A 23,799-nucleotide genomic window follows, 5' to 3' on the forward strand; every position below is an offset into this window, starting at 1 on the left:
GCCCGGCAGCCAGCGTCATCCTCCCTGCCCGGCGCGCTGCTCCCGCTATCACCCTCCTCCTGCCCGGCTTTGCAGCCTCCTCCTGCTCGGCTCTCTATTAGCCGGCATCCCCCGCCCGCTGATGACTACCCCGCACGGCTCCCTCCTCCTGCAGCTCCCCGGGGACCGCATATGATAAATCCATGCAATTTATCATATGCAAACCTTGGCACATCAAGTGCCTAATCGTGTGTCCCCCTCCCGGCGAGCTGCAGGGTGAAATCAGGTCCGACTTGTCCTTAGGACAAGTCGGACGGGCCTTTAGATCTTGCTAATTCCATCCCAGTAAGGTGGTAATTGGATTAATGCTGGTCTCTTTGCAGTGCATGTACAAAGACAGACAATCCTGTGTACATAAATAAGAAATAACTGTTGCAGTCTGTTATTGAAAAACTAACTGTTACAATAAGTATTACAAGTAACAGTGTAAACTGTCTAATGTATCATTTTACATATCACTTCTGTTTATTGACAGAAAAACAGTTTTGCATCCCCTATGCTGGGAACATGAATGGGCTGCATTACAGCATATAATTATGCCAAACATAAGCCAATATATTAACAGTTAAATACGTTGAAGTGTATTATGATGTAATAAACTAATGTTTAGAAAAGTAAAATCAATTGTTTCAATAATAACATGTTTCAAAGATGTTGCACATACAGTATTGTTTTCTTATTTTTGTGTTGTGTTTTGAGTTGTTTTATACAAACCAATTGTGATTTATATCCGCTAATATTAGACTGTTAAATTGGGTCAATAGGCACATAAAAAGGAAATAAAGTATTGCTGATCAATCCTGCCTAGTAATTAACACAGTGATTGGCATATCATATAATGATTAACATAACTCATATAATGATTAACCTGTTATTTTTGAATCAATGTTCTTGATTTTATTTTTCTAAACATTAGACGTATTTGTTTATTACATCATAATACACTTCAATGTATTTAACTGTTAATATATTGGCTTATCTTTGGCATAATTATATGCTGTAATGCAGCCAAATCATGTTCCCAGCATAGGGGATGCAAAACTGTGTTTCAGACCAAATTATGTTTAAAATAAACTGCCACAAGTAAAGACAATAAAGTGTTTATTGTTAGGTTACTACACCTAAAGAACAGAGTGTAATGCATTGTATACTGAACTTACTGTAGCATTCAGTAAAGAGTTTGTTGGACATTAGAAGACACAGGTGTGCATTATTCAATTAAGGGCAAACAAAAGGTATTTACCAAGATTTTTTGCCCAAAGTTTTTTTTCCTGGTCACTTCAATTACAGAGCATCCTCTCCCCCCCAAAAAAAACGTTCAGGAGAAAACACACAATGTTCACAATTGTGACCGTGAAAATGGGTCAATTATCAGGGATTTTTTCTCACGCCAAAGTCAGTCACTTTGGGCCTTATTCTGGTTCACTCTTTCTGACAAAATCCTTCATAAGGAGCCCATACACGGTCCATTGTGGACCGGCTCCATTCTGTACTATGCGATGCGCGCTCCCGCGCATCACATAGTATGGTACAAAAAGTATGTGCTGCACATACTTTTTGTACTAGGTAAACATCGTATCGGATCGCATTGCATGCACAATGCATGCACAATGGATGCGATCCGATACGATGTGTGCTGTTTAAGCACAGAACGGATCCGATGAACGGACTGTGTATGGGGGGCTTTAGATGGACAAAACCATGTGCATTGCAGGGGGGCAGATGTAACATGTGCAGAGAGAATTACTGTAGATTTGGGTGCATTATTTTCTTTCTGTGCAGGGTAAATACTGCAATATAGATCTCACTTTGAAGTAAAACCCCACCCAAATCTTATTCTCCTTGCACAAGTTACATCTGCTCCACCTGCAGTGCACATGGGGGTTTATTCTAGTTCATTCTTTCTGACAAAATCCTTCTTAGATGGACAAAACCATGTGCACTGCAGGGGGGCAGATGTAACATGTGCAGATAGAATTAGATTTGGGTGAGTTATTTTGTTTCTGTGCAGGGAAAATACTGACTGCTTTATTTTACACTGCAATATAGATCTCACTTTGAAGAAAAACCCCACCCAAATCTAATTCTCTCTGCACAAGTTACATCTGCCCCACCCGCAGTGCACATGGTTTTGTCCAGCTAAGAAGGATTTTGTCAGAATGAGTGAACTAGAATAAGTGCTAGGACAAGCTCATACTCTTTTTTACTATGCTAAAGTATATTAATGAACCACTGTAAGACATCCTGACATAATTTTAAATAGATCAGAGCATCTTCATAGGTTTCGTTATTTTCACCTAAAAAGTGAAACTTTAGGCCTCTTGCCAGAACAGAAGATGTTGACTCTAAATGCTTTTGCACGTTTCTTATTCAGGTCAAGTCACAACTTTTCCACACTAGCCGATTTTGAATTTCTCAATTTCAATTTTTTCACTCCGCCCTAATATACAATACTCAACAATTCTTTAGTAAAGCAGTACTATTAAATATATTATTGCATATATTGTTTAATCTTGAGTAGGCATTCTTCCTATTATTTATCAGATTGCTATTGCAAATAAAGTTAACTATTTAAGACCATCTTTTAGTGCAATATTTTTTCTCACAAATATTAATAAGAAAAAAACAGTAGTTTTTCATGATTTTTGTCCGATGACAGAGCTTTGTAGTTCAAAGAATATAATGGAGCAGGGATGGCTCTACCATACTGGCATTTTACAACACAGGTTTACATGAGTACTTACTTTAGTATTAAAGATACTAAAGTAAGTACTAGTACTACAGATACATTAGTGTTCATTTTTATGAACGGCAAGCTTAGCCGTATTCGGCCTTACTAATGAATACACCATCAATAGAACTTGGCCAGAAATGGCCATAGAGTTCTATCAGAACACCTAATTTACAATAATTTGTAAGGCTGAATTCAGCCACGAATTCAGCTAAAAACCCTAATGGAAAATGTGACACATTTTTCACCCGTATTTGATGAAGCATGCACAGATCAATCAGATTCATGCGATGATTCTCTGTGTAAAATTAAAAAAAAAAAAAAATACATTAAAACAAAAAGGCATGGGGGTCACCGCCCTTCCCCTCTTTGAGCCAGTCCTGGTTTCTGAAATACAGCGGACATAATTTATAAGGTCCCCCCATATGTCATAAACCAGTACTGGGCTCTGATTATAAAAAATATGGATGGGCTCCAAGAGCCATCAGAATAATAAGGTGGCAGCCGGGGACCACTTGTTAAATAGTCCTGCGACAAAAGCATTACTCCTGTGGCTTGTAAGTCCTGGCCGGGACCCTGGGGAAGTGGGAACCCCCCAATAAAGGCCACCTATCGGCGATGGGTGCTATGTTGATAGTCCAAAAAATGTGTAAAAAGTAAGAAAAATTAAGTATTGGGTTCTGCTGTGGAAAAACAAGTCCCAGAAAGTCTAGCCGTGAGGCGGAGCAACAGCACGTCATCAGGGGTGGGGGAGGAGACAGCGCTTGGAGCTGTCTCCTCCCATATAGTGTGAATGGGACCCGGGTTGCTCGACAATTAGGCCACATTTGTGTAAGCGTAGCTGCTACTGTGCGTATTATGTATGTATGCAGCGCTACTACTGTGTGGATTATATGTAAGCGACACAACTACTTCGGCCATTATGTGTGTGACACTACTACTGTGAGCATTATGTGTGTAAGCACCACTACTAATGTGGGCACTGTGTGTGTAAGCAAAGCTACAATTGTGGCATTATGTATAAGGGGCTGTACGATTGTGCACATTATGTATAAGGGGCATGGGGGCAGATGTATTAAACCTTAACAAGAGATAAATGCAAGGGTGATAAAGAGAGATAAACGTCCAGCCAATCACCTGCTAACTGCCATGTTACAGGCTGTGTTTGAAAAAAGTCAGTTAGCAGGTGATTGGCTGGACGTTTATCTCTCCTTATCACCCTTGCATTTATCTCTTGTTAAGGCTTAATACATCTGCCCCATAATGTTTAAGTGGCACTACTACAATATGCATTATGTGTGTAGCAATGCTACTACTGTGGGCATTATATGTGTATGTAATGTTACTTCTGTTGGCATTATATGTGTAAGCAAAGCTACTACTGTGGCCATTATGTATAATGGGCACCACTACTGGGGGCATTATGTGTGTAAGCAGCACTACTACTGTGGGAAAAATATGTAAGGGGCACAACTATGTCGCGTGACATGAATAACGCTGTGTGGTATAATTTGACTAAAATAGTGCTACTGTGTGGCATAATTTGAAATGGGGTACTATTATGTGGCCACGATTCTCTCTTTCCTTCACCATAGGCAAATTTAGGGGGTGGTCCGGGGGTGCACAGGACCACCCATTAGCCCATTTTGTAGCTGAGGGATGGGGCTTTCCAACGAGCCCAGCCCCGTGTCTCTAGCCCCCTGGGAACCAGAGATACTGCCAGGCAAATCTGGAACGTTTTCCCTATAGGATAACATGGGACCCGCTAATTCCGACCCCCACCCAGTTCAACGGCTGCCAGTTCCCCCTTCGGCATCACTGAAGCTCGAGGTTGATCTCATTCGAACCCAAATCGCTGGGCCTTCAATCTGATACCAGGCTGGATCCATATGGGTTAATTGGTTCCAGGGATATTGAGGTTGAACCATTTTTTTCATGACTGTTTATGTTCTTTGAGGGCAGATTTCTGAGGAACCAAACAGCCCAGTTTCACGGGACCAAAATCATTCGAAGTCAACTCAAAAGTTCTTCAATATGATACTGGTCTCATGTAAATTGGTCTGTTGGTTCCGAAGATATAGCTGGTTGGTTAAAGGGGGGTAGGGAGAGGGGAGTGGTTGTCTCTCCCCCTCACACCAGAAAATGCAGGGACTAGGCTTGTTTATAAGGGGTCAGCCTGGAAATGTCCCTGCATGATCCTGGGACCATATTCCCGGGTAAATCCCAGCATTTTCTGTTGTGAAAGGGGTATTATTTCAAACAGCCGTGACCTGCAGTGCTCTGAATACAGCAGGGCAGCCCCCTGCTCTCTGCCCAGCTGTCAATGACTGTCACCCCTGCAGCTTCCGCTCCAATTCTTCTCCCCGCTTTCACCTCAGCCCGCCCCCCCCTTTAATCATGTGGTGTCGGCACCCGGCGTGCTCCCCCGACGTCACGCACAACAACAGTGCGCACAATATGTATAATGGGTATTACGGAGTTTGCTAAAATGTGTAATGGGCATTACTGTGTAAGGTCTAAAGTGTAATACCACACACCCTTTTGTGATGCCATGCCTCCTTCCCAAGAGGCCACGCCCCTTTTTGCCGCGCGGCTACGCCGTGCAAAGGTCCCCCTTCTGTTAGGTCTACATCTAGGACCACCCATTACCATAATTATAGATTCGCCTATGGTTGTCACTGCTTCTTTAATAGACATTTAGATACTATAGCTATACATAGATCGTTACCAATTAATACACAAAGCATCTTACGTTGAAGTTGAGAGTCTGTGTTTCTTTTGGTGTCCACTGGGGGCAATGATGCCCTATCCCGACTTCCGTGCCTTCTCTGCTTGTGTCGTGCACTGTCTAAAGCTCTTAGCTTCCGTGCATGCTTGTGACCCTTGTAATGAGCTTCAGCTTGGTTCTGTGATACAGAAGATCAGAGAGAATTTGTGATTATGGATTACTTCTGGTTTGTAGAACAGTTTTAGAGAACCCTTTCAAATTGTGACATAACGTTGTATAGACAAATAAAAGTGTCTTACAAAACATAGCAGATAAGAACCACTTGATCCATCTAGTTTGCCCATCTACACATACACACTATAGTTGTTTTTTTGTTGGGAGCCAATTCACCTACTAGTATATTTTTGGATTTGGAGTGCCCAGAGGAAACCCATGCAAGCATGGAAAGAAAATACAAATGCCATACAGTAAGGTGATAAGTTAATCACTACTTTACAGTATTATGAGCCCCAGCAAATACCATGGAGTCATGCTGAGAGGCTTCTGGGTAGTGGTTTGTAAACATGACATGATCAACAAACAACATAAAGCAATTGCAAATAATACTCTACAGATGAAATAATGGGGGAAATTTACTAAAGGAAATTTGTAAAAAAAAAATAGGTGTATTTGTATTCAGAAATACACTTATTTTTGACATTTACTATCCCGAAAATATGGCAATTCGTAGTCGTATTGATGTGCTATTGCCGTATTTTCGGGATAGTAAATGTCAAAAATAAGTGTATTTCTGGATACAAATACACCTATTTTTTACAAATTTCCTTTAGTAAATTTCCCCCAATATGTCTGCATAATGCTGATATTGACTTAGCTGCCAATATACACAATTGTGGAGGCTTGTTTCTGGGCAGGTGCGTCTAAACACTGTACACGTCAATGTACATCAGACCAACTTTCCTCCAACCATCCAACTAGTTTGTTGGATGGAATAAAAACCTGGTACTGGATAGGAGCAAATGTAATTTGTAATTTTTGTAATTAAGTTATTTGTTTCCCAAATCAGAAAAGGGACAACAACTGTCACTCAGACAATGGCCCTTATTCTGGTTGGTGCGGTCGAGCCGCATATGCGGCTCCGACCGCACCAGACGAATCCCCGCCCACCCTACGGATCGCCACGGCCGTCCGTACACGGACGGCTGGCGATCCGCATAAAAATGGTGGAGGCGTACGCCTCCACCATGGTGGGAGCTGCCCCCTGCATTCGATGGTCGTCGACCATCGAAGGCAGGTCCGCACGCCGCGGCAGCTCCCGCAAGCTGAGACCACACGGACAATCGTCCGTGTGGTAGCTTGTATGGGGGCTGAAAGCTGACATCCGGCGACGTCAGCTTTCCGCCCCCATGAGTTGCGTCATGGCCTCATTACCATGCGTACGCCCCGCGTTTGCATGGGAACGCCCATGAAACGCGGGGCGTACACATAGGGAAATGAGGGCATGATGCCTCTCACGCCCCTATACGCCCCCTTTGCGGCGGACGAAATACGTCTGCGGCGAAGGGGGCTGCACATGCGCAGATTGACCTCTGCGCATGTGCAGTGTAAAAACATCGGCGGTACGGCCGCACGCGGGCCGTACCGCACGAACAAGAATAAGGGCCATTGTACTGTAGTTGGACCTATTTTATTTAAACAATTTCACTGAATGTTTTTGACTAGATGCACTGGAGATTTTGACTAAGCAATTTTGTCTAACTAATGATAGTCTATGACCTAGTCAAAATTGCCTTGCATGCACAGTCTATCTATGCTAAGAGATACTGACTAAAGCATTGGTATCTAAGCAAGAGAAAAACTGGTAGATTTTGGCTTACCTTTTAGGAGATTTTGATTATCTAGTCAAAATCACCTGCGGCGTACACACGGAGAGATTTCGGCTAATGGACAATTTTGACTAAGCAAATTTGGAAGAGATTTTGGCTAGATGCACTAGAGATTTTGACTAAGCGATTTTGTCTAAGCAATGATAGTCTATGATCAAGTCAAAATTGTCTTGCCTGCACAGTCAATCTATACTAAGCAATTTCTGCTAGACAATATTGACTAAGCAGGGGAAAAATAGGGAGATTTTGGCTAACCTTCTAGGAGATTTTGCCTATCTAGTCAAAATCTCCTGTTAAAAGTTCTCCGTGTGTGCACCCAACCGTGTATACACCCCGAGATATAGCAGCTGGAGATAGTCAGCTGCCATCCCCAGTCACAGCCATTGTGTACAGGCAAATATACTGTGCAGTATCGCGTCAAAATGTACTTGCCTGCACAATCTATTTAGACAGGCGATAGACACACCGCGGGGCTGCGCATCGCTTTACCCTGCAGTGAACACATTGAGCGATTCTGTGTAATCTTCTAGGCGATTTTGACTATCTATTATAAACCGCCTGGCCAAATCGCGCATGTGTACATGGCTTAAGGCCATGTTTGTGAAGCCTACTTAAGATGACGTGTGCTTTGTAGGGTGTGGTGTGATATGTTGTCATTCATGTTGTCGACATTGATCATGTAAACAGTAATGAACTGTCAACATTTTAGACATGTTGTCCTCATGATGTCATCGCATCAGAACAGAACAGTTGTGTTAGACTACATTGATGCTGCCCAGCTTCCAGCATGAAATGCCCATTGAACAGAAACATAAACCTGGCCAGGTTCCACATCACTCAGAATAGGATGTACAGAAATATGTACGTTTGCATCTGCGCTGTAAGTCACAATTTGTGAAATATAACCAACTCAGTCAGCACATATATGTCGCACAGATATTTATCAGAACAAGGATATATTATCCATATTAAAGTGGGAGAGGGAAAATAAAACAAAATAATAGTAAACAAATACAAGACCACATTGTTTTGGTTGTCTTTTCTTCGTGAAGAATAATAAAAAGCAGCAGGTCTAATCTTACACCAGCTTTGACCACAAGATCCTATAGGCAAAAGTCTTTGTCAGACTGGTGCTTCAGCAAATGCTGTCTCACAAGCTGGAGATAAGATGTGGGGGCCACACATCCACGCAGAGATGTTGTAACATTTTCAACTACTGCAGAATATCCACAAAGGGAGGTGGGGGGATTACACAGAGAGGAGGCTGGAGGAGATTTGTACACTGCATGGGGGGCTCCAGGCTGGCAGCCGGTCTATTTGCATTCAGAGGACATTACTGTAGGGATAATGAGGTGCATACTGATGGCAAGCCTGCAAAATGCTGATAAGAGGCAGCCACAATAAGCCTCTGCTCAGCAGAGACTGACAATGCAGTACAGCACACACAGCCTGGCAGTCCTGTCCTCTGCAGCATGCCTTGTTTAACCCATGACAGCAGACCTCATCCAACTATGGATGGTTACATGCACAATTTTCAAGTCAAGATGCCAGTAGATTAATTTTAGGTTAGATGAACTTTATATCATATTAATCATAACAAAATTCAATGGTTATTAACAGATAGAAATCATTTAGGCACAGTTGGGAAGTAATATAAAATCTACTCCAATCAATACAATATAAAGTACAGTACTTGTGTAATAGCAAGGCGCCCCTTACGTAGTCAGCGTAGCGTCCCTGTCAGAGTCAGCGTAGTGTTCCCGCGGCCAGCGTAGTCAGCGTTCCTGTCAGATTCAGCGTAGTGTTCCCGCAGCCAGAGTAGTCAGCGTCCCTGTCAGATTCAGCATAGTGTTCCCGCAGCCAGCGTAGTCAGCGTTCCTGTCGGATTCAGCGTAGTGTTCCCGCGGCCAGTGTAGTCAGCGTCCCTGTAAGATTCAGCGTAGTGTCCCTGTCAGATTCAGCGTAGTGTTCCCGGGGCCAGCGTAGTCAGCGTCCCTGTCAGATTCAGCGTAGTGTTCCTGCGGCCAGCGTAGTCAGCATCCCTGTCAGATTCAGCGTAGTGTTCCCGCAGGCAGCGTAAAGTCAGTCTCTTTTTTCAACAGCACCATTTGCTGACACTCACACAAACCTGTCTTAATGGCCACCCAATGCGCTTGAGTATAAAGGAGTGTATGTGGCGCTGCCACATTAAAACCTGCCGAAAGAAGGTAAGTCTCCATGCGGCACATTGGTTTCAAGGCTGTCATATCCCATTTCTTGCCCTTCTTCATTTTATATTTTCATGGGCAGAGGAGCTTACAAGCATTTCTTTTTGTGAGAGACAACTAAAGGCCTTCGATGTAGTGGAGTGGCCGTACCTGTGGGAGGTGTTAAAGGCTTTCGGAATTGGACCCAGGTTTCTGAAGTGGTTGCAACTTATGTATGCCGAACCGCAGGCCCGGGTCTCGGTTAAAGGATGGACGTCAACTTCTTTTTCTTTGACAAGAGGGACAAGACAGGGTTGTCCTCTGTCACCAGTCTTGTTCGCTCTGGCTATCGAGCCCCTGGCCTGCGTCATAAGAGCCCAGTTTAGGAACCATGGTCTGCGAGTGGGGGACGAGAGAGAAATTATCTCATTATACGCGGACGACTTATTGATCTATCTGGCAGATTATATCCCAGATTTACCGCGAATCTTGGAAGTAATTAATGAATTTGGGGATCACTCCGGGATTCATATCAATTGGAGTAAGTCGCACGTCCTCTCAGTCGCGGGGAATGGCACTCCTTCCACAGATCTGCCGGCTCCTCTCCAATGGGTCGAATCATTTAAATATCTAGGTGTTTGGATCTCTAGGGATCCAGGGGACTTTATTTCCCTGAATATCGACCCTCTGGTTGATCAGCTGGTAAAAAAATGTAAAACCTGGAGCCGTCTCCCTTTGACAGTGCTGGGGCGTGTGAATCTACTAAAGATGGTTATGTTACCTAAAATTTTGTACATTATTCAGCATTCACCGATCCTACTCCCAAAGCCAATCTTCCGAAAGATTAGCAGTATTATGTTCTCATTTATCTGGAATAATGCAAGGCATAAAGTTCAGTCTAAAGTATTAATGCGAAGCAGAGAGCAGGGAGGATTGGGCGCGCCAGATATGAGGAGATATTATATTGCAGCGCAGTTAGCTCAAATGAAGGCGTGGGTAACTCAGGATCAAGGGAACAAGATGGTTAAGGCACTGGTAGAGGTATCTACACCTGGGGTGGATCCATTAACAAGACTACTACAGGGCTACACTCGAATAAAAGATCCTCCCTTGGTCGTGCAGGCGATTAGGATATGGAAGGAGGCGGGGGGAATTGAAGGAGAGAAGGGGTTAGACCCAGAATACCCCTTGGCAGATGCTCGGAAAACCACAGATAATCTGCAGCTGGCCGCAACATGGGGTCAATATGCAATACGACATCTGAGCCAAGTATATGTTGACGGTGTACTGAAGTCCTTTGTGCAATTAAGGGAGGAGTTCAGGGTACCCCAAACATACTTCTTCCGGTACCTGCAATTGCGGAGCCTGCTGCAGGAACGATTCCATAACGTCCCACTAGTGTTTTCTGAAACCCCTATCAAAAAAGCAATTAGGAAGGGAGGTCGGGAATGTTCCACCTCTAGGCTGTACGACCATTTGGGGCAGACCACTTCGGATAATTATCTGGGTGCTTTGAGAGTGAAGTGGGAGGTGGATCTGGGTCAGCTGGAAGATGAGGAATGGCAAATGGCGGTCTCAATTTTCAAAGTTACCAACGCCATTAGGGTCCAGCAAGTGTCCTTTTACGTATTGCACCGTGCGTATTTGACGACCTCTCGCTTGGTGAAGTACAATGGTCTATCCTCTACTATATGTCCAAGGTGTAAAATATCTGAAGGCACATTTGTCCATTTGATGTGGGAGTGCCAATTAGTTGCAGAGTTTTGGGGTAAAGTAGAGAACATAATAACTGAAACGGGGATTCCGGGGGAGGTAATTACTATAAAATGCTGCTTATTGAATGTGATAACTGACAGGAGAATTGGAACTTCTGATAGGGCTTATATTCAAGGGCTGATTGCAATAGCAAAAGTGCAAGTGGCTAGAACATGGATGGCTCCGCACGGCCCAGGCATACATCAATGGATAGAAAGTGTAAATTTTTTAGTTGACCAAGAAAAGCACCTCTACCAGAAAAGAAATGCTCCTGCAAAGCACCATAAGATATGGGACAGATGGCTAGCTTCAAGATACTGGAAATACAGGGGTTGTTAGGCCCTGGGGGGCCAGATGGGGGTGGGAGTAGGGACGAGTATAATACAAAAACGGGGAGAAATTATCTGTAACACGAGGAGGTCTAGGCACAAAGTTTAAACGTCGCGTTTATGATCACTATTATATTTGTTATAAAAACTGCTTATTTTTTATTCATATATTTTTTTATTTTTTTTTTCTTTTCACTTTTTTTTTTTTTTTTTTTTTCCTTCTCTTTTCATATGATGTGAAGCACTGCAATTGAGAATAGAGCACAAGGAATGAATATGTTTAAATGAATATGTAATGATTAAGCACTAAGAATAAGAGTATTTCACAAGCAAGTATATGTAAATAACTAAAACACTTATGTTTAAGGCACTTCAAATAATGTAATGAGGGTGATTTATCCCTCCCCTTCTCACTCCCCAAATAGAAGCTAGCAAGGATACTTACTGCTCAAGCATGGGTGACCATTGGTCTCGTAGATAATAGATACAACAAGTAAATAAGTCCCACAAGCCTATGTTGGTGCATCAAAGTCGGTCTGTTTTTCTTGGTAAATATAACCAACTTTGGTGGAGGACGCCAAAACAATTCCCCCCTGTCCACAATCTATCACTCTCCTCCAAATGTGTACGCTAACTGCAATAATGCTAGATGTATTTTCAGCGAACATAACCATCTCAGGTCAAGGTTGTAATGAACAAGTCTCCTCTGCCCCTAACTAACTATTCACTCCTTTAATCAACTGATTATTTAACTATACCCTAGCCGCATATGGAAAAGAGTAATAGAGCCCTCGGTTTTTTGTCTCCAGACCTCTAAAGTGAATATGTAGTATACTGTATGGTTTCTTTTTTTTTTTTTTTTCTCCTTCTTTGTCTTAAATTTTTAATGATACCCATCCATTGAGAGTATGTTTATGATTGAATGGATCGGTTTTCTTGTACTTGGTTAAATGGAAATTTAATAAAGAGTATATATAAAAAAAAAGTTGTTGAACAAAACCACTGTGTTGTATAATAATGTGATGCGTGAGGCCTGCATCCTGGATTTAATGTCGAAGCCCCAACGCCGGATTGGCGGTCCGGGCCAAATAGTGGAGGTGGACGAGAGTCTCTTTGTCCAGAGAAAAAGTCATGTCGGACGCATCCTGCCTCAAGAGTGGTTGTTTGAAAGCATATCCTGAGACACTAGTGTTTTGTAACGCCTGTGGCCAGACGTGACACCAGCACCCTGATGTCTGCCATCAACAAGTATATAGAACCGGGTACGACTATATATTCCGATTGCTGGCGTGCATACAACACTGAACAGCTTGAGCAGGAAGGGTACCAACATGCACTTGTAAACCACCGGTATAATTTCGTGGACCCGGAGACTGGGGTTCATACCCAAAACATCGAACGGCTTTGGGGATCTTGCAAGTGCGCGCAAAAATATGGACTCATTTCTTCAGGAATATATTTGGCGCAAAACTCTCAGCGCAGAAAACCCTTTCCAGTGGAATCTATATGCCCTAACTCTGCTCCCAACGGCCAACAAAGCAGCCGACACAAATCCAGACACAGCTGCATTTGCCGTGAATGCAGAAACTGAAGAATAACTGTTTTATTATTTTCTTTGTCATGTTATTTGATATTATTGTACTTTGTTGTGTTTTTTTCTTCTTTATTATTCACTGAAATCCAGTTAACAGTTAACACATGTCATCATTACTGTCTCAGATGTATGATATGGCAGGTGTGAATGTTTTCTTAAAACACCCCCACTATCCTGGCCGAAGCATGGTGAGCGCACGCGTTACGGGTCCTCCCGACTTGTTCAACCCCCACTATCCACGTTGGTGTGGAGTTGATTTTATAAGCGAGCCCCGTGAGGGGACAGTGAATACATGTAAAGTAATCCACGTCCTCTCGTTGCGCTCGCCACACTTTATACAAATCAATTCCACGCCGACATGGATAGTGGGGGTAACGTGTCTGCCCGCCACGCTTTGGCACGGCGTGGATAGTGGGGGTTTAAAAAGGAGGCATTTGCCAGTATGTAACATGTAGCACTGTCAAATGCCTCCTTTACTGTGCATGAGACGCACTTGCACCCGCATCCCCCCTTTGTGCACGAGACGTACGTGCTACCAAACCCCCTAACCCTGTCTCCCTGAAGCGGACACGGGCAGGGTTGCCGTACCCTGCCGCAATAATTAATGAGACGCAGGAGCGCCAGACACTCCTGTGTCTCAGACAGATGGAGCGCTTCTGCGCCGGCGCCAGCATGATCCCCTCTCCACCGGCGTCCGCCAGCGTAGGGGATCTGGCGGTTACCGATGCTGTGTGAGAAGCACTCACTAGGCTTGCCGGGACAGAGCTGCAGCTCCTGGGGATAGTACGGTGACTAGCTGCCTGACGGGGACACTGCGCTGACTACGCAGGGCTGCCGCAGAGTCACTACGTTGACTACGCTAGGCAGCGATTAGGCTACGCTGACAACGTAGCTTAGCCTATGCTGAAAACATAGCTTAGTCAGGCGCCATGCTATTACGCAAGTACCTAAAGTACACATTCCACTGCAGCTACATAGAGGGTCACACTGCACTGCTGCAGCACACATGCAGAGCAACACCACATTGCACTGGCACACACAGAGGTTTACACCACACTGCATCAGCCAACACAGATTTACAGTGCACCTTGGATATAGATCAAATTACAGTGCACATCACAAAGGCGTAAACTCATCCCAGTTGCAAGTTATTCTTTTAAAAATAATGTGACATTGGGCAGTGGATCCGGGTCAGACTCACAAGATTCTGAAGCATGAATCAGCAGGCGCCTCCATTACCTCTGGAAGTTACGACCCTGGCACATCAGATAAAGTAAAGGATACAGTGTGCATCTTATACAGTGCAGGATACAGTGTGCATCCGATACTGTGCAGGGTACAGTGCAAGATACTGTACAGTGTGGAACAGATGCACTGTCATTTACATTTACAAGGGCAAGTCAAATACAGTTCGCGTCAGACAGTGCAAAATATAGTGTGGTTTGGAAAAAGTGCAGATTGGATAAAGTATTTGTACTTACAGGATACAGTAAGGGTTATATACAGTGCAGATTACATATAGTTTAGAATACAGTGTAGGTTAGATACAATATGGGATGGATACAGTGTGGGTCGGATACAGTGCAGTATACAGTACTGACTGGATACAATGCAGGGTAAATACAGTGTGGGTGAGATACAGTGGCGGATATAGAGCCGGTTGGATACATTATGGGACGGGGCGTAACTAGATATTCGTAGGCCCCATAGCAAAAGTTTGTAAGGGCCCCCTATTTAGCAATTGATGGTGATAAATGTATGTAAAACATATTACTTAGACAGTAAAGGTGGGCTCCCTTCAGCTCTGGGCCCCATAGCAGCTGCACCCCTTGCACCAATGGTAGTTACGCCCTTGTTATGTGATATAGAGCCTGTTGGGTACATTATGGGATACAGAGAAGGTTGGATACAGTGTGGGATATAGTGTTGTTTGGTTACAGTGTAGGTTGTCTACAGTATGGTTCGGAAAGGTCAATAGTACACTTACTGTGGGGTGCTAGCAGTGCAGGGATGCTGGAGGTGTCCTCAGAGCGAGGTGCCGGCAGTACAGGTGTGCAAGTGGTGTACTCAGTTAAAGGGTGGCGAAGGTGTCCTCAGTTCGAGGGAGACAGCGATGTGGGCAGTGCAGGAGTGCTGACGGTGCTGGGATTGCGGGGTGGCGGCTGTGGCGACAGTGAAAGGGTGCCATCAATGGAGTGCTGGTGAACTCGGTAGCACGGGGGTTACTCAGTGCAAGGGGGGAGGGTGGTCCTATCCTGCTGCTGCCTTCTATTGCTACTGTTGAGAGAGAGTCCATCGCAGAGGAGCAGAGAAGCGGTGGGTGGGCTGAAGCATGCCATGCCAGGGGAAGCATTACACTAATTGGCAGTCCATGTCTACATATGTCAACACAGACATAAAAAAATGAAAAATGAGAGTTAAACTTTTCATGTGTCGGACATTTTCATGTCGACCTTTGTATCCATGTCACACTAGGTTGAACTATAGTTGTTGACCTACTGATTAATAGGACACTGTTGTCCTAATTATCCACACCCATACAATTAGTAAAACATTTTTCGGTACTTATGTATTATCTGGGCTCCCATGTTAAATGCACCCCATTTTTTCATACCCTTACTCTCCAACTACGCATGGAGTTGATTTTATATAGTGTGGCGAGCGCAGCGAGCCACCGTGCCCGAAGCAAGGCGAGCGCAGCGAGCCCTGCGAGGGGACGCGGTCTCATAAGAAAAATGGGAGCCCAGATATTACATAAGTACCCATTTTTCCCCTACGGTCAACTTTTTAGAGACTTATAAGAACTCATGCTAAATGTGTAAACAAATATCTCCAACGTGCATTTGGCCTCATACTTAATCCTTGACTGTTCTGTTTACCAATGGTAAATTAATCCAACCGTTGGGGGCTACGGAATATAACATTTATTCCTTGTAATGTTAGCTTTCTCTGCCCTCTGAAACACAGCCCATTGCGATAATAGGGTCAATTCATCAAAGTCAGGTTAGCAAGTGAGGAAATTTGCATGTTGATTCTCTTTTCCTTTGCACTCATTATCCATGGGATCAGAGCGTGTGCTACATTGCTACATTAAAATAGTTCCCATACAAAACATTACAAACATGTACAAGGTGCTTTATATATATACAGAACTCAGTATGGATATGATAGAATTGTGTTCTGCATGTGATAAATAACTACATTTCCAAGGATACAGTTTCCAGGGGTAAATCTTTGAAGCTTGGAACTGACCCTAGGGGCATTAGTTAACTCTGCTACTGCTAACAGTAGATATGACTGCCACACCATCATCAGTATATGTATAGGTACTGTAATGGTGTGGCACTGGCAGGCAAAAAGATTATTATTTAAATGAATAAAAGAAAATCGGTAAATATTGTCTTGCCACTTTTCTTCTTCATATATGTATGATGTGTCTGCACATTCTAGTCCACTTTACTAATCTAGATAGGTAACATCCTGGTATTCTGTAACAGTTCTGTATTGGTTAACCTTCAGAGCTGGTTGTTTCTTTTCCTACTTGTAACAATGGTACAGAGAACAGGAGTACATGCCACAGGGAAGAAAAGACACCGCTTCTCTCTGTGGGAGAGGTAGCCTGCAGACACACATCAAATCAGCATGTTGATTGGAGACCACAGGGTGCAAGTGTTCATACTGGGACAGGAGGAAATGTTGCCAACCACAGCTCTGAGCACATCACCGAACATGGCGAATCTGATGCTGCAGAAGTGTCTGCATTCTGCAAGTAAATCCCTTCCTGCAGCACTGACACTTGTTTGGATGATATGTTACTTATGTGCTTAATAAAATGACATACGTCTCAGCTGAATCAGTCTCTATTTAATATTATAAAGCCCAAAATAAAATAATGCTGAAAGTAAATATCATCATTAGAAGAAAAAAAAATGACCTGCAAATGGAGCATGCACACGGAACATCAAAATAACAACTTAGACATTGACTCACAGCCACTGTTGGCTGTGTGGCAACTAGCGTATTTGAGTGGGCGCAAAAAAAGGGGGAAACTTCCAGCGAGAATCCTGTAACATCAGCATCAAATGCACCTGGGAAATGTAGGGTGACATTTAATAGGATGATATATTCAGAAAGTGAGAGATTTAGTAAGAAAACGCCAGTTTTATTAAAGCGCCAATCATTTACTTTGCAAAATCAAACGGGTTTTGCAGTGTAATGACTGCCAAAATAATAGTTGAACTGGTGACGGTGGCTGTACACTGGCTCGGGCATCTCTAGCAGCACATTTGAGAACATGTCATGGCACACTAGAGTGTTGTGGCACAGTGATTGAAAAGCACTTGTGTAGCTCGAAACAGGGTCGTGGGACAATACATTTTTTATAGATATGATTGCTGGCACCACACCTAATGCTGTTGGTACCCCAAGATGTATGTGAACATAAAGTTACTACAAGGTTTGCCACAAAATGTATAGGTGAGTTAATTAGTACCTGCATAACTTTGATTTAGCCATCTGTGCTTAAAGCATGGATATCGGTAAACCTGTTAGGGCGACTTGGAAAACCATAGAGTGCTCACCAATTTTAGTTTATGGAGACCTGAGCGCTTACCTTAATGTAATAGTGACAGTAAGGGGGAAATTTACAAAAGGAAATTTGTAAAAAATAGGTGTATTTGTATCCAGAAATACACTTATTTTTGACATTTACTATCCCGAAAATATGGCAATTTGTATTCGTATTGATAGCACATCAACACGAATACGAATTGCCGTATTTTCGGGATAGTAAATGTCAAAAATAAGTGTATTTCTGGATACAAATACACCTATTTTTACACCTATTTTTTACAAATTTCGGTACTTGTGGATTATCATGGCTCCCATCGCATGCCATATATAGTGGCATGCGATGGGATGTGATTTTTGCCGGTTTTACCGGGTTTTTCATAATCGCATGCGTTTTTAACAGAAATGCATCCAAATGCATTGAAATTAGTATCAAACATGTTCAATGGTCCCCAAATGTCATTTTTGAGGCTGTACCACCCCCACAATCAACGTGAACCTGAAGCGCAGCGAGCCCGCGAGGGGCGGCGGTACGCGTCCTACGACCTTTTCATACCCCCACTATCCACGTCGGCGTGGAGTTGAGAATAGAAAGTGTGGCGAGCGCAGCGAGCCTGAAGCGTGGCGAGTGCAGCGAGCCCCGCGAGGGTACGCGGACACCTGTGAAGCCCGCGGGGCTCGCTGCGCTCGCCATGCTTCGGGCTCGGTGGCTCACTGTGCTCGCCACACTTTCTATTCTCAACTCCACGCCACGATTTTTTCCCGTGTGATGGCCATCGTGGGAGCCGTGATACTCCACAAGTACCCAAATTTCCTTTAGTAAATTTCCCCTTAAGTGTCTGTCCCTGGTAAATTAAACAATGAGGAGTAGAGAGATTTTAGATTTAAAAAATAATAATAAATAATTTTGTTAAACTCTGCTGGAATGCCACTTTGTCTGTTTGTTGGCCTTTTCATAGGAACCCTTAACCCTTTGAATTTGTCAAAATAGGTGTGAATCAGTGGAGTAACTATAGCCCCGCAGCCCCCGCGGTGGCGGGGAGGCGCTGAGGGACTGTGGGCGCCGATCTGCGGGGCTATAGTTACAACTTACTACCTAGCCCTCCCACCCACCCAAGTAAACTTACACACCCCCTTACCCCTCCGCATGCCGCCGCATTCAGGGTCCCGGCCACAGCGCAGATCTTGTCCTGGCTCCGTCTCCTCCTGCAGTTGTAATGAAATATAACTATCAGAAAATGTCTGCCCCCATACAGTAAACAGTTTTTTGGGATGCTAGAGGAGGCGCGGGCCTCCTCTAGGATCCTTAAAAACTGTCTGCTGTTAGGGGGCAGCCATTTTGTGATGGTCATTATAGAACTGCAGGAGGAGACGGAGCCAGGAGAAGATCTGCGTTGTGGCCGGGACCCTGAATGCGGCGGCAGCATGCGGAGGGGTAAGGGGGGTGTTTAACTTCACTTGGGAAGGTGGGTGGGAGGGCTAAGGGAAGGGGGGGGGGGCAAAAATTCTACTTACGCCACTGGTCATAATGACCTGTAATGTATACTTTATATAGGAAATATAGGGTGAAATTTAATAGGATGAGAAATATAGAAAGTGAGAGATTTGGTAAGAAAACTCCAGATTTATTAAAGCGGCAATCATGTACACTGCAAAATCAAACTGGTTTTGCAGTGTAAATGATTGCCGCTTTAAAAAAACCTGGAGATTTCTTAACAAATCTCTCACTTTCTAAATCTCCCTTCCCTTTAAATTTCCCCTGTAGTCTTGACTGGGTGCTTTGATGTAGGGCTGTTGCATTAACGACAGAAGGGAGTGAAGCAATTGAATAAAGTAAACCTTATTTAATGAAGATACTGCGGTACAGAATATGAATGATGACACAATAATAAAACTGTAGTTTCTGATAAATGATAAAGTCAATAAAATACAATACTTATGGAAGAGCTTTGGAGATGATTGGTAATTGAATAATTGAATAACTGCAAGATTAGATGATTGAGCATTTGGAAGAAAGATTGGATGATTGATTGAAGAATTGGATGATTGGATGATGATTGGATTAGGATTGGATGAGTGGTTGAAGAATTGGATGATTGGATGAGGATTGGATGATTGGTTCAAGAATTGGATGATTGGATGAGGATTGGATGATTGGAAAAAGGATTGGATGGTTGAAGAAGAATTGGATGATGAAGAAGGATTAGATGATGAAGTCCGATGAAGTCCGAATGAATCTGTGCTGAGTAGGATCGTGGCTGCAGAACCAGGGATGACCACAGAGAATAACCGTCAGGAATGAGGGAGAAGATATTACCCCTTTGGGGGTTAACCTTGTCCTATCCGTATAGGCGGCAGCAGGTTCCGTGATGATATGGTACAGGCAGTGAAACGATCAGCAGGAGACTTGAAGAAGACTTCACCGAAGGCACAAGAACTGTAGTAGCAACTACAGACAGCCAGGGAGGATCAATGATGCGTGCGGGTAAACATCATTGTACTGACTGCCGGTCTTGCCCGGCAAGTCAGTATTTGAAGGGTGAGCTGCGCGGTGATTGCTTGCCACTTGACCTCACTGAATGGAGCCGCGCAGCATAGGCTGAAGGATCCCAAAAGATGGCCGCCGCCAGCGATGGTGACGGAAACCAGCCTGCGGTGATTGTGGCGGAGGCGCTGCAGCCGGCGTGTCCAGCCAGAGGCCTGACCTGACACGGATCCATCATGCCGGCTCATGTCTCACGCTACCCAGAGCCCGCCTGGCACAGGAGCAAACACCACCGCTGTCAGCATGCACTCCACCAGCATGGGAACCAGCAACGGAGGTGAGCGCCAGGGCAGGAGATGACCTGTCAGAGGTCTTGGGGCTAGGGACAGCACAGAGGGATCGGGTAAGTGGCATGGTGGTCGTGACAAATGATGGAAAAATCACAGGTAGACTGCCATCATAGGGATGAGCCTGTGGGGGCACTGTGCAGGTTATTTCCCTAACACAAGGGTACATTTACTAAGATGGGAATTCTATTGAAGATAGGATGTTGCTCACGAGGGGCAAGATTCTCTAATATTCGCCGCTCAGCTCTGCCCCCCTTCGCATACATAATTATCGCATATGCAGTAACATATGCGATAATTATAGCAAAGGACAGCTCTTTTGCATTAAGAGCTGTCCTTTACCGTGAGAGTCGCCGGGTCCCAGCAGGTCCTGGCGGCTCCCCCCTCCCTCCCACACCCAGCGCTGCTGCTGCGCCGGGCCCTCCTCCTCCCTGCACCCGGAAGAGGATCAGTGCAGGGAGGAGGTCACAGGTCCGGGCAGCACAGCTCTGTGCTGCCCGGACACAGGTGAGGGGGCGATGCGGGGTGGCGGGGGTCCTTGCGGGGCGGCGGTGGGTTAAAAGCCCATTGGCTTCTATGGGGCATCGCCAGATTTTTCTGGCGATGCCTTCCGCCGCAGGGGGCATCGCCAGAATCTCCCCCTACCTTATTTATTTATTTACAGTTTCTTATATAGCGCAGCAGATTCCGTTGCGCTTTACAATAGTAGACAGTGATAAAACAAACTGGGTAACAACAGACATTGGAGGTGGGAGGGCCCTGCTGCAAGCATACAATCTATAGAAAGAGAATCTCCCCCCTCCTTATTTATGTAGCACCTGCTAGATAATAGATAGAATCTGATTGATTGCTATACCGACATCCCATCTTAGTCCAGCTCCCCACCCGTATGGAGGGTTACACCTCACTCCGGCCGCGTGTGAAAGCCCCTATCCCTTCAGGTAAGAGGGTTATACTGTACCTACTGGATAATTGTAGGTTCCAATAAAGCTTTCAAGGCTACATGAAGAATATTAACTGTGTAGTGAGCTGCTGTATACTGTATATGTACATGCTCAGGTCATTTTCAGGTTCAAATGATCACAAATCTATTAAATAATGTCCCACTGTCCTAGATTAGGGGATCAATAATTTACCATACAATGAATGCAATTGTTCCCTAATATATTAATATATAAAATAATACGATAAAGCCCTGTACACACTATCGGCACCTCCAATATAAACATATCAGTGGTGATACCACTGGGGCTGACCCCCCCCCCCATGCACAGACAAAAAGGGGAGGGGGGGTACCTTCTAAGTAATATAATTTAAGAAATGTTGTAGTGCTCACGTAGTGGGAAAATTAAGATGGAACTTCTATTTCACATGGGATGCTGCTGTGGGCAACCAATCAGAATCTACTTCTTAATTATGTAGAACCTTCTGGAAGATAATCAATAGTATCAGATTGGTTGCCCATAGCTGGGGTAATCTGTCTGAGCTGAGCAGGCTTTTATCCAGTGTTTTGATCATCCACTTTTTTGTGCTGGACAATGGGAAACCCCGTATTAGAGGTACATTTACTGGGAGTTCAATTGAAGATGGGATGCTGCCCTTAGCAACCAATCAGAATCTACTTCTTATTTATTTAGCACCTTCTAGAAGATAATATATAGAATCTGATTGGTTGCTATGGACAACATCCCATATTCAATAGAACTCCCATCTTAGTAACTGTACCACTTAGTGTATACTAACCTGACCACAGGTATGTAATACTTAGTAATAGTGCAGACAAAGAAGCAGATTCGCTCTGTTACAAATGTGTTTTCTACAGTGAATAAGCCCTACTGCTTGCATCCCAACAGTCCCAATATTTGGAGACAGTCCTGCTTTTCAGACACTATTCCGCCTTTCTACCCAATAGGCGCAGTATAGCGCGGGAAGGGGTTAAGAGTTGGGTGGTGAATAGATGCACATGTGTGTAGCATCTATTTCGTGGGTTTGGGGATGAAAAATGGGGACGTGGCTCACTTGTACAGTATTTCCCCTAGTCCATGACTATGTTCAAGTGAATGCTCCCTGGTCGAGTTCTGTCCACTGGGCCTGCCACAAGTGTAGCACCTTATGCAATGTAGAATAGCTTTCAAAGGAGGCACAAGAAACAAATAAAGCTTTGCTTTGAAGAAGACATCCCCCCCCCCCCCCCCAAATAAAATAAATAAATAAATTATTAATTCTTACCAGGGAGTTGAACCTGAGGTGACAAATATTGCAAGATATAAAAGGTTTCCTCTTTGGAGGAGATGGCCCACCAAAGGTGTGGTTTATAACAGCTTTCTGCACTGGGTCCATCTGCAAAGGGAGATATTTCAAAGTTTGGAATGACAACCAATCAGTGTTCTAATGCTACAGCTTTTAAGGATTGCGTTTTATGATTCACTTATCTTTATGAAGCAGCTGCTCAACTACACCCCACTCTCTTCATCTTTGACTCCTAACTCTTCAATGATAATATAGATTTTTTTTTTGCAACTTTAATTATAAAAAAAATCACTTATCGACTCAATTAAACAAATTATCACAGGGACAACTCCACGGAATCAGAGAAAGAAAATCTAGTCATTGTGCTTGTGTGAATGGCTTCTGTGTGCCCAGACCAGTGCTGGGCACACAGAAAAAAGAAATAAATAGGTTAAAAAAAAGAAATGAAAACATGTATCCTACATAATAAAAGTCTAAATCCACCCCTCACATCTATGGGAGGAATTCAAGTGTTTTTCACACCGGTGCCCAATGATGCCCAATGGAGCATTAATGTTCTGTGGTTCTGTCATGTTGACAGGCTAAGAAGCACCCGTGATGTGCTGCTGATAGTCCGATTCCGATTGATCTTATCTGCTGCACATTAAATGACAAGGATCCGTTCCGATGTGCACAGGAACACGCATCCAAAGCTCACACTAAAGAGCATTAGCAGACACCGAGATAAGGAGACTGCTGTTACACACACAGGAGGTTAATCTGGTCCCTTTGCTTCCATGCACGTTTGCACAGGGGAGCGATGTTTAGCGACTGTGCATGCGTATAAAGTTTTATGTGCATGTGCAGCCGCTTTGTGTGAGTGAGCACGGCGAATTGATTACAGTAGTGCGGGTGAGGGGA

At 44.0% G+C, this 23,799-nt stretch overlaps 1 protein-coding gene across 7 annotated transcripts in view; it reads right to left on the reverse strand.

Moving 5' to 3' along the window:
- Window positions 1–23,799, reverse strand: part of LOC146008023 (uncharacterized protein C17orf113-like) — a 294,190-nt gene that overhangs the window by 20,017 nt on the left and 250,374 nt on the right. For all 7 annotated transcript variants that reach the window (XM_083146887.1, XM_083146885.1, XM_083146884.1 and 4 more), the window contains 2 exons: window positions 22,879–22,989; window positions 5,523–5,676 (listed from right to left, as the gene is read on the reverse strand). In XM_083146887.1, the coding sequence (XP_083003013.1) occupies window positions 5,523–5,676; window positions 22,879–22,989 (265 nt within the window). The remainder of the gene's footprint in view (window positions 1–5,522; window positions 5,677–22,878; window positions 22,990–23,799) is intronic.

The sequence above is a fragment of the Crinia signifera genome, chromosome 6 (genome assembly GCF_055691185.1).
Source record: "Crinia signifera chromosome 6, ASM5569118v1, whole genome shotgun sequence".
Lineage (NCBI taxonomy): Eukaryota > Metazoa > Chordata > Amphibia > Anura > Myobatrachidae > Crinia > Crinia signifera.